Raw genomic sequence first — 12,050 nt, forward strand, 5'->3', positions numbered from 1 at the left:
CTCAGGCACTGTGGGGGAACTCTCGAAGAGTAGAGTCCAAAGTTTAAAAAGCTATAAATTTCAAGTGGTTAAAAGTCTGAATGCGGGGTTTGTTTTGAAACATTGAGTTTAAGGCTTTTACGGACGGTGTAAAAGAAATTCAATTTGGAGATATGGGAGGGTAAGGCCCTCGAGATCTTTGAGATCTCTCATTTTGGAGCGTTCCTTTGGGCCACGGTCCCCTTCTGTCCTGCTAGAGCCCCGTTGGTGCTGCTCAGAGCCCCTCTCTCCTTCCTACACTGTCACGCGGGCTTCTCCGGACCTTCCTTCCGCAGCACCAGCACCCTTAGAAACTCAGCCTCCTTCCCTGAGAACTACCTTCGGGTCACTGGCCAGGCAGACTTGGGGGTGCTCCCGCTTCCCCCTACCTAGGGCAGTGCGCCTTAGTACAGTCCACACGAGTCAACCCGAAAGTCTTCGCCCTCATTCGAAATGCATTCGACTTTTAGACACACACACAAGCTGAGCGCGTGGGTTGGCAGGACCCGGGCCTGCGTCCTCACTGACTACAAAAGAGGTTTGTTTGCAGGGATCCTCGGCCGCATCCCCTGTCACCTGCAAGGGAACGTAAAGAGAAGTGGACTGCTGGACCAAGAAAACTAGAAATGCCTGGATACGGAAAGGGGGCACCCGGATTTGAACCGGGGACCTCTTGATCTGCAGTCAAATGCTCTACCACTGAGCTATACCCCCACCTTGATGTGAATTTTTGTTAAGATAAATTTCTGTGGAATAAGAAAATGGTATCAAATTGTGTTTTTATTTCAGGGTTGTGCTAGTATAATCTAATGGGAAAAATAAACAAAACAAAACCAGAACCTAAGTAAGGACAGCTAGAATTCCTGAGTTCTTCCTTCACAATCACGCCTCAGGAAAACCACAGAATTAAAGAATCCTGGGCCCTTCATATCTGTGTCTAGACTCTCGCCAAGATATCCACTATCTAACTTGGGAAGAAGATAGACCCCAAGACCATCCGGGGTCTGCTGCAGTAATAGCGCCTCTCCCTGTATACAGGGCTTCCTGGGTTTCCATTCTGTCTCCAGCTCGACCTATATAGGACTCTTGGGCTTTTTCAGCCCCTAAGGGCCCCTACTCCGGCAGGCGGAAATAAGAGATGAGTACTTTTCAATGGCATTTATTGCACCTTTATAAAAACCCAAATATAATGTGACAACATCATTACAAAAAGACAAGTGGGACATTTGGTAGGAGTGGGATTTACATTGGAAGGACACTGGGAATGAAGGGCATAGATGCAGTGGCTTAAAGTTCAAAAGCTGTGGTCAGAGCCGGCATCTCAGAGGGAATGGGGAGGCCAGGAAGGAGTGGAACTCCCTGCAGTGCCAAACACTGTTCCTGTCTGGGATGTCCGGTCCCACTCCCTCTCCCGTCCCAGCTTTTGGTTCTTCCCTCCTTTCCCCTGAGCACACCTGCATCGCCTTTCTAGAATATCCTTTGCCAAAAGATAGGTGAGGGGCCAGAAAGCTGGGGTAGGGGTGAGAGGGTTGAGGATGGAATTCTAGGATATAAAGGAGTCTCTTACTCTGTCCAACCCCCACCCAATTTTTCCTACAGAAAGGCTGAGAGCTGAGGGGAGGAGGCTCCACTTCCTAATTCACCCAACAGCTTCCCTGATTCTCCAAGAACACTTGCTTCCATGGAATGAGGGGCAGCTTCTCCTGCTGTCCTGTCTGTAGCAATTCAGGTATCCAGTCTAGCTCCTCCTTGGGGAGTTGGGTGGGCAATGACAATCTCACTGTCCATGGCTGCTCCTGCTCCCACCAGAGAATTGTAGAAAAGTAATAAATGGTCACTTGGGTTTTCCACCCATGTAGTGCATGCAAAACCCCAAAGTTTCTCATTGGCCTCAGGATGGAATGTCAGTTGGCAGTGGCCCGAGATTGTATCCACTGGAGCCCAGTGAGCAACCTGCAGGAAGGGAAGAACAGGACAAGGGCCAGCATATCTCATGAGGATGATGACCTTCAAGCCCCCAGGCCCTGCCAAAAGCCAACTGAAGGGGCAACTGAAGTTGCATCCAGTCTTTCAGTCAACAAATATGAACAGACTGAGTACATACTATGCATCAGCTACTGTGCTAGGTGTTGCCCTCTGGAGCTTATGTTTAATCATTTGATATTCAACAAATGATTAAACAAATAATTCCATAACTACATACCTTAATAAAGGTTAGGAAGGCCTCTGGATATCTGGGAGTCAGGGGGCACTTCTCTAAGGAAGCGGCCTGGAAACCTACCTTAGCAATGTCTCTGGACAAATCTCTAATGACCCCTTCCCACCCACTTCATTGCAGGACGCAGAACCAGAGAGATTTCAAAGGCCTGGGAAGAGGCCTTATACGCATGTTCTCCCATTAGACTGTTAGCAATGCTAGAGCAAGGGACAGGGGAAGAGGGGCATCTTGATCATGTCTTTATTACCTGGTACAGTGCATGACACATTAGGGTATTTAGGAAATGCTGGTTGAATTGAACTGACTGTGGATTGGGGGAGAAGGAGGTCTTCTTGACTCAGAGGGTAGCAAGATACTACCAGAAATGTGCAGCTCCTTGGTCTGACCTGCCCAAAGCCTCCCCTTCTTCAATCAGCCGTCTAAGTCCTCAGCCTTCTGTGATTCCACTTGAGATGGAAGAGGAAAGGGAACTTTCCAGACCTGATACAAGGCTCTTTCTATATGACTGTGCCCTAGCTCCTTCATATCCTTCAGGAATTTACTCAGTAACTACCTTCTCAGCAGTCCCTCCCTGGATCTCTCATCTAAAATTGCAACATTCCCCATGTACTTCCAATCTCCTTTCCTACCTGAATTTCTCACTGAGCATTTAGCACTTAAAAAATATATATATATATATTTATTATTATTATTATTATTATTTATTTTCCTACCCCCCCACTGGAAAGTAAGCTCCATGAGGGCAGATATTTTTGTCTGTTTTGTTCGCTGCTGTTCTCCAATGCCTAGAACACTGCCTGGCACAAGTAGGTGCTTCATACAGTGTCTCTACAGAAAGTCTGGGAAGTAGTAGGTATAATCATCCTCTTTACAGATCAGAAAACTCAACGTCAGAAGAGTCAGTAATTTTTACCTAGAAGATTTGTTTCTGGTCTTCCCAGGGCTATCTCCTCTTCATTCAGGTCTCAGCTCAAAGAATATCTTCTAGTAGAGGCTGTCCCTGACCACAAGAGCTAAACCAGACTATCACTGTGATCCAATTTCACTTTCTTCAAAGCACTGATCAGTACCTAAAACGTTTGTGTTTAGGTGGGTTGTCATGTCTCTCCCCACTAGAACAAGCCCCTTGAGAGCAAGTACTCTCTTGCTCACTGCTCACCCACAGCATCTCCATTGTGGGAAGCTGCTCAACTGACTTGACTACCTGTGAACCAGATCCTGATAGGAGAGGCAGGAGAATGTTCTGATGGTCAGTAGTTCACTGGTTTGGCCAAGCCCTAGAGGTCCAGGTGGGGCAGCCACTGACCCTTCCCCCGTGAGGGCACAGAAGCCCTGTATGTGCCACGGGTGGTCTTTGATAGCACTAAGGGCGAGGAATTGAGAGATCTCCACAGTGGTCATGGAGTCCTTCATATCCTGCTTGTTGGCAAAGATCAGGACGGAAGCACCTCGCAGAGCCTGTGGACAGAGTAGCTCAGCTCCAGTCAGCCTGCTAGGGCCCAGCCTCTCTTCCCAGTGCCCCATGAGGGCCCCCTGGCTCCCCTCCTCTCCTGGCAAGAGAGGCCTACGCCCGCACGGGGTGGGGATGGGGGCCTTCTCCCAACATAGCAACCCCAGCTAATGACACTGACAGCTCATAGAATAGCTCCAAATCAGCTCATATAATCCCTACAACAGCCCCACGACATAGGAATTCAATGATTCTCGCCATTGTATAGTTGGTAAAACAGGATTAGAGAGGCCAAGTGACTTGTCTGGGGTGCCACAGTGAGTGGGAAGTGGTGTTAGGACCCTGAACCAGCAACTTTGGCTTTTGTGGTCAGCTATGCTTAGGGCATTATTGTCCTTCATCTGAGATCAACTAGCTCTGCCCAAGGTGCTGAGCTTGAGGCTCTCAGAGACTGGGTCATCATTGGGTAAGAAGCTCAGAGAGGCTGAGTGAGTAAGCTGAGATCACACAGCTAGCACACTGGGCCCTCTGCCGATCACCGGGGGCTTACCTCATGGGCCAGCATCTTATACAGCTCCTCCCGAGTGGTCAGCAGCCGGTCCCGGTCTGTGCTGTCAATCACAAGGATGATGAACTGGCCAGCAGAGGGAAATCATGAGTGGTGGGCATTCTCTTTGCTAAAAGTGCTTCCTGCCCACCTGTGCCCCTACTCGCCTCTGCACTACCATGAGCCAAGTCCCACAGGGCACACATGTCCAGGCTCAGGGTCTCACTGCCCTAGTCCCATTTTTTGGTTGATTATTTATTTATTTACTTATTTGTCCTAGTTCCATTTTAATTCTCCTTTCCAACCAGATACAGGGAATCCACAGCACAGCCTCAGATTTCATACCAGAGGCTATGTCAAGCCCTGGGCATTCGTGACTCCAGTTAGCCCTTTGGAACTGAAACTACAGTTGACCCTGAACAACGCGAGGGATAGGGGTACCAACTCCCACACAGTTGAAAATCCACATATAACTTTTGACTCCCCCAAACTTCAGTCCTCCCTTGTTATCCACGGGGAACTGGTTCCACGGCCCCCACGAATACCAAAATCCATGGATTCTCAAGTCCCTTATATAAAATGGCACAGAACAATGCATACAGTTGGCCTTCCACATTTGTAGACTCCCAACTGAAGATCGAAAATACTGTTTTTGATCCATGGTTGTTTGAATCTGTGGGTGCAAAACTCAGGAATACAGAGGGCTGATTGTATATATATTGAAAAAATCCACATGTGAGTGGACCCCAGCAGTTCAAACCCAAATAATACAGTTTAAAGGTCAACTGTATTGTTATCCCCATTTACAAATGATGAGACTAAGTTTCAGCAAGATGATGTAGCTTACCTTTGGTCACATGACTGGTGAGTCGCAGAGCTGGAATTTGAACTTGGCTATCTCATTCCAGTTATGAAACCACTGAACTCTACTGCTTCCAGAGCGGGTAATGCTGGCCCCCGGAGACAAAGGGTCTACCCATCCAATGCATCAAACAGAGCTGCTAGCAAGCAGACAAAGTTGCTAGGAAATATTCAAAAATTTTAACAGGCACTGTGCTGTGTAAGTATTTGACACACATGCATTAACTATTGTTCTATCATTTAATTTTCACAACAACTCAGGGAGGTCATTATTATGATCCCCATCTCACAAGTGGGGAAACCAAGGCTCAGAGAGGTTAAGTAGCTGGCTAATGTCCCACAGCCCCTCCAGCCCCAGTGCTCACCTCACCTCAGTGTTGGAGTAGTATGTGTTCCAGGTGGAGCGCATAGCCTCTTGTCCCCCTATGTCCCATATGAGGAAGTGGGTCTTTTGCAGAACAATCTCCTCCACATTGCTACCAAAGGTGGGGCACGTATGGACCACCACATTCATCAGGCTGGGGAGGTAAGAGAGGGTACCAAGAGCTCAGCCCAGCCCACTCCCACCTCTGGCCTCCTACTCCTCTGCTCACAAGTCAGGCTGAATCTAATTCAGAACCAATCAGCCCAGGTTGAACGAGCCTCTGCTGAGCGCAGGGGAGTGCAGACAGAAGTGAGACCAAGTCCTTCCCTGGCTTGGACCCCAGAGAAGGGAGACTTAATGGAGCAGTCTTCCTGAAATTTAATATGCAGTTGAATCACCTGGAAGACATGTTAAAAATCAGAAGCTGATCCAGTGGGTCTGGGCTGGGGCCCAGCGTTTTGCACTTCTAGTAAGTTTTCAGATAATGCCAACGCTGCTGGTCTGTGGACCAAGCTTTCAACAGCGAGGGATTAGAAAAACAAGACAGACACAAGTGAGGGCCATCAGAAAGGTGCTCTGTTTATAGTGACATAGAAAACGCACACCCGTTTATATGTAAGGAATTCCTCCGGAAAGTCTGAGAAGTAAAACTGGTAGTTAAAGGTGAGAAAGAAACTTACTTTTCATTGTATACTCTTGTACTGTTTGGATTTTCCTTTTCTTCTAATTTTTAAAAATCATTTACATATGTCACTTTTTCAGGGGAAAATTTGTCCTAAGTAAATATTCTGGAGACTCCAGAACGGGAGAGGTGCCATCCAGGTAGAGAATTTTTTTCTGCGGGGGCAGGGGTGGGTGGGGTGGGGGACTCCTATGGGTAATTACTAAGCACATGATCCAGACTCTGCCAGACCAGGAGCTACGGAGCCCAGGGGCAGAAAGATGCAAAGGTGAAGTGCAGGAGGTAAAAAGGAGGGACCTGCTGCTAGGGGGAGCGAAGAGCAGGGAGGCGGGAAGAACCTGCCTGCCCACCAGCTTCAAAACGACCCCCGGTTTTGGCAGGGGCCGGCGGTAGATGGCCGGGCTCAATGGGGTTGTCCATACCGATCAGCATTCGAATGCCAGGCCAAGGGGCCACTGAACTGAGGGACATACCAGGAAGGTTCCACTAGCGTTCCCCACAGTACTCCTCCCGGGAACCTAGGAAAGGGCTCCGGTGATTGGTCCAAATGTTTGTCAGTCTGGTGGGAAAGCACAAACCCCCTCTCCCCACCCCCGAGAGTCACTTACAACTGGTAGAGAATGGTGGACTTCCCTGCATTGTCCAGTCCCACGATGATAACCTTGTGCTCTGGAGGCATCCGGGGGGAAGGGCAGGGTCAGAGCCAAACGCGATGACCGAGGATTGTGTTACCAGTTAGGCCTCCAAAATTGGAAACAGGTGCTCTTAGTCTGGTACCATTTCTTCTCCCCCGTCCCCGTCTCCCACCAAAAATAGAAAGAAAGAAAAGAGAAACAACAGGACAGATTTCTTTCCCGCCGGGCCTGGACACCTGCGCCACTCAGAGACAGTGGAAAAGAGAGGTGGGCCCCATCTCCCTTGCTCCACATTTCCAGAAAAGTGATTGTCGGAAGGGTCCGGGGAGCCCTGGGCTTGCCAGGAGGAAGAGTCCAGGGAAAGAGCAGAGAGCGAAGTCACAGTTGCAGGAAATCGGCGGCAGCGTTTACCGGAGGAAGGTGGTTCGCCCAGCCCTGCGCCCTGGTGCGCACGAAGCCCATGACTCGCGAGGAGCGGGCAGGAAAGGCACAGGGGAGACTGTGCAGCAAGAAAGGAGCGGCCACGCGGGACCCTCCTAGTCTTCGGTTCCCCAACGCATCCGCCCCGACGACTCCAATCCGGGGAGCCCCAGGTGGGAGCCGGATCAAAGCGGTCGCTTGGATGCCCCGTGCGTCTCTTACCCATTTTCCCTAAGATGCTCATCATCTTGGTGATCAATTGTCCCACAGCGCATTCCGAACCAGGCAGAAGCAGGACTCGGTGGACCCTCGGGGTCCAGGGTCGAGCCCCGGAGCTTGGAGCCCCGCCCTCGGGAGGGCCGGGAGGGGTCTATGAAGTCACGGATGCCTCACGAGTCTTCTCGGGGCTTGGGAATTTTCTGGGACGCTGACCCCTCACGGGGGCTATGAACGTTATGGTGACAACAAACTACCTGTCCAGAGCCCTGGAGGTGCAAGGAAAATGGGGTCCAGACTCCACATTCTGCCCCTCAGCCTGAGAAAACTCCAGAGTTCTCTGGGTGGGCTGCTCCCCTACTGCAAGTCAAGGAGACTGTACAGTGTCCCACGACTAGATCCCAGCTCTCCCTTCTCCAAGGCTACCTACACCTAGAGCATGAGACTAAAGCAAAACCCTTGGCCATCCACCTTCTGCACCTGCCAGCTGTACTGGGTAGACAGGGCTCCCTGATCCTCTCTGTCTGCGCTGGGAGAATATTCTTGACCTTCAACAGGTTTCTAATTGTTCATCTGTGTGGGTTTTGTAGGCCCACTCAAAACAAGTTCCCTTGGGGAAGGGCAGGTCTCCCTCCTTTTGCAGGACCCTTGGTGATAGGCAACGTCCAGGAATAAATCAGTGCTACTTCTATGATTTCCTGACAAACCAGCTGTTCACGCACCACTCCCTGATCCCAGAGGGTAGGCATCTGAAGACAGTGATGGAACAAAATAGAGATCTCTCAGCCAGAGAACCTACAGAAGGATCCAGATACTAAAACCCAGCAGAGGAGAACCTGGGCCAAGAGAGCCAGGCTGGAGCAATGGGTTGTTTGTGAATTTCCTTCTTTGCTTAAACTGGGAAAAACCAGAAAACGAAAAGAGAAGTGGGGAAGGCAAACCAACCGCAAGCTACAGGGGTGGTTGGGAGACACCAGCTGTCACACAAGAGAATTGGCTCCTTCCACCCCACTGCTGTGGCTGGTTTCCCTGCCTCTGTCTCCCCTTACCAGGGCATCTTCCTCACAGCCCTATTAACCTTCAGAGTCTGTTACTCCACAGCTCAATGGCTCCCTATTGACCACTGGATTCAGATCAGTCTCCTCACCTGAAATTCAAGAGCCTCCATGAACAGCCCCCATCAGCCTTTGCAACTTATCTGCCATTTCCATCCACTGGTCCTTGCTCCCATATGCACAGCTCTTTCCAACTGTGCCTTTGCTTCTGCATTTTCTCCACCTGAATGCCTTTCCCTCAGAAAGGTGGATTCCTGAGACCCATTAGCTGCCTGCCATAAAGGCCACCTACTTCCCAAGCCTTGGCCTGGTTCTCCAGCCAAATGGGGCTTCTCTCCATACTGAGATTGCAGACTGGCATGCCTGTTTCTTCCAATCACCTGTGAGTCCTAGAGTGCAGGGCTCACGTCTTACTCAGCTGTGTACTTCCCCTACTCCCCACCTGGTTCGGTGCCTGGAACACAGTAGGGATGTGTTGCTCTTGGACTGAAGTACAGTGAATTAATCTACAGCCTGAGAGATGGTGTCTGAAGAGAATAAAGAAGAAGAAAGGAGGAGGAGGGGGAGGGGGGGGGAGGAGGAGGAGGAGGAGGAGATGATTAAGAAAAGCTGGGAAGTTGTGAAGCAAGAACACAGTTCTCTAAATACAGAATTTTCATCCCACCCAGCTTGGTAACAGACTCAGAAGGAAGAAGAATCAGCTAGCAGAGCCCATCTTGCTGACTCCATTTCAGCCCTAGGAAAGGAGCTGGGCCTTTGACTGGGTGCAGTAGGGTAGAGGCACAGAAGGGTGCCGAGGGAAGCAGCAATGTGTTAAGCGTTTTCACCATCTGTTTTCCGGGTGGGTGGGGGGGAACCTCTTAGTGTATGCATACTGCCCCCTTCACCACCACCAATTGCAGAATTGAAAGTGACATTCTGCTAGCAGGAGCACATTCAGTAAACAGACAAGAGCCGCCTTTGCTGTGAGGCCCAGAGCCTGAATCTTGGGGGCATTTCATTCATTTTTCATTCATTTGACAAATATGAACCAGGAGTTAGAAAACATGCCAAGTAGATGAAATAGACCCAGTCTAGGTCTTTTAGAGCTTACTGTCTAGTGGGGAGACAAATCCACACACCAAAACAAAAAACAAATAAACAAACAGAACACCCTGGGAGACAGCGGGTGGGAAGGCCTGGTTTAGAAGGGAGCCAAGGCACACTTCTCTGAGGATATGATCACTGTAGCTAAGCGAGATTTTTCTCTAGGGTACTGGACTGGAACACCATCTCGCTTCTGGGCCCCAGGGACCCCAGCTCAGCTAATTTTATTTTCGATATGTGGAAACCTTCAGCCACACCTCAGACTGAGGTTCAGTCTGGTACAGAACTTACTGCAAAGACAGAAGCAGCTAGTGAGGTAGGGGGAGTCCCCAGTGCCTCAGTTCCTGAGCCCTTGAGGTGGCTGCGGTAGTAGAACTAGCCTCTCTGGGCCTAGTCGCAGCTGACTTTCATGGTTGTTGACATTCTCACATGTGGACAACCACCAACGTGCTGACTGTGTCGATTGAGGATTGTGGTTACCAAGAGACAAAAATCTCTCTCTCCTCCTCTCAATATTTTCAAGCTACCTAGAAATGCCCCAGCCTGTAAGCTATGGGCAAATACAATTTCAGACAGAAGGCACACGGTGAGGAAACAGAAACATATTCAAACACCTGCTTCCTCCTACCCAATCCCCTCTCCTCACAGAAACTGGGCTATCCTGGGGTAGGGGAATTAGCCCTAGACTTCGGTGTCATGAACACCACAGAACTTGAAATCCAAAAATCTGAGTCCAAGTCCTTGCTCCATGGCCATGTAACTATGGATGAGTAGCTTATCGGTAAACTGGAGTTAATAATCCCTGTACTTGATTCAAAATATCAGGCTCCACGAAAGATGGAGCTCTCTGATGAGCTCCTCACCAAGCACCCAGCTGCCTTTTGCTCTTCTCCTTTTGGATGTCCTCCCACAGCTCCATAAACCCACCTTGTCCAAGGCTAGACATCATTTCTGCCTCTAACCTGCTTTCTTTCTGTGACCCACACTCACCCCTGACAGCTCCCTCTCTCTCACTGGCCACCTCCAATTGCTCTCCAAGAGCTTGCGATTCTAACTACTAGATGTCTCTGGCAGCCGTAGCCTCCTTTCCCATTCCACTGCTGAGGCCTAACGCAGGCCCTGCTCGTTCACCGGCAGTATTGCACGTTTCCAGGCTAGACCCTCCGATTCATTTTCCAAACTGCAACCAAGGCAATATTGCCATCACTGCTTACAATCCTCCAATTTCAGGACAAAGGCCAAACTCCTTAACGTGACTCAAGGCCCACGATGTCCTGCTCCTGCACGCCCTTATCCAACCACCACCTTGGGAGCATGCTTCGCTAGTGAAGCCCAAGAACATGTTCTGCATGTCACTTGTTTTCTCTGCCTTGAACACATTCCCATTTCTCTGCTTCTAGTCCCAAGCCTTACTTTCTCTAGGAAGCTTCTCCTGTTTTCTCTAGGTTCAGGCTGTGACCCTTCTTCCCGGTTCCCCCAGGACCCAGTGCTTCCCACATCAGAGTTCATCATGCCATCCTGAATTGCCTGTGGCTCCAATGCAGACTTGTGCCTTGTACATAGTAGGTGCTCAGCAAATGTGTGTTCAATGAATCAACATGGGAATGAAGGATTGCACTGAAAGGCAGTGCAAAGAGCACTACCCAGGGAGGTGGAGACTGGACTTCAGTCCCAGCAGTGCTGACTTTGCCATCAACTCCCCAGAGACCTTGAGCCAGCCACTTGACCCATGGGCCTGCCCAGCTTTTTCCTTGGATCTGTTAACCCCTCATGTCTGTTGCCCTCTATACACACACAGACACACAAGGCATAGAGGGGCACTCAGGTTGAAGACCTGGGAGCTCTAGTACTTTGGACCCACCACCACCTCAGAATCAAGAACCAGGGAAGCGGAGAAATGGTTTGTGGGTGCTAAGTGAGACAGGATACAGGTGACAGCAGTAACAACCTTCAGAAGTCCACTTCCTGCCTGCTGATGGTGGCAGGAACTGGCAGTCACCTGATTTTCTTCGTCTTTCAGGGGGGTGTCCTCATTCTTTCTGCCGCCTCCCCCAAGTCAGGGCTGGGAAGGGGGCAGTTGTGGGGGCTTCAGTGAAGAAAGCCAGAACTCAGTCCCTCCCTCTCCTGAAGCACTGGGGAACAGCTGAGGCCACAGAAGCAGAAAAAGCAGCACAGGCCTTTCAGACATTGTGCCAGTGGGTCTGGATCTCACCCATTATACAACACCCATGACGTCCATTTCCCCACTTCAGGTTCCCATTTTCCCTGACTCCATACTTATAGAAGATGGGTTAGGTGTGGGGTTTGGGGCTGAGACTGGCCACGTGGCTCCTGTCAGGTTCAAATGTAATGCATCGAAACCACAAAACAAAGCCCCATCTCTCCTGTGGAGCCAACTAGTGGCCCCCAACCTTTATGGGACCAGGGACCGTTAGTGTGGAAGACTTTTCCATGAACAGGGTATGGGGCCCGGGGAGACAGGAGGCGAGCAGTAATGG

General features: G+C 50.1%; 1 protein-coding gene and 1 non-coding gene across 2 annotated transcripts; both read right to left on the reverse strand.

Annotated features, from left to right (window-relative positions):
* Positions 1-660: 660 nt before the first annotated feature.
* Positions 661-732, reverse strand: TRNAC-GCA (transfer RNA cysteine (anticodon GCA)). Its single transcript has one exon. It is a non-coding gene; the product is annotated as a tRNA-Cys (tRNA).
* A 429-nt stretch (positions 733-1,161) lies between these two features.
* On the reverse strand, positions 1,162-10,471 carry ARL5C (ARF like GTPase 5C). Its single transcript, XM_090257561.1, is given in 9 exon segments — positions 1,162-1,971; positions 3,543-3,694; positions 4,237-4,320; positions 5,465-5,612; positions 6,749-6,809; positions 7,418-7,499; positions 7,501-7,544; positions 9,887-9,942; positions 10,416-10,471. Coding segments are annotated over 9 exon segments (732 nt in total). The 3' UTR covers positions 1,162-1,922.
* Between the last annotated feature and the right edge of the window lie 1,579 nt (positions 10,472-12,050).

Source organism: Furipterus horrens, unplaced genomic scaffold (genome assembly GCF_987537825.1).
Source record: "Furipterus horrens unplaced genomic scaffold, mFurHor1.1.pri manual_scaffold_11, whole genome shotgun sequence".
NCBI classification, from domain to species: Eukaryota; Metazoa; Chordata; class Mammalia; order Chiroptera; family Furipteridae; genus Furipterus; species Furipterus horrens.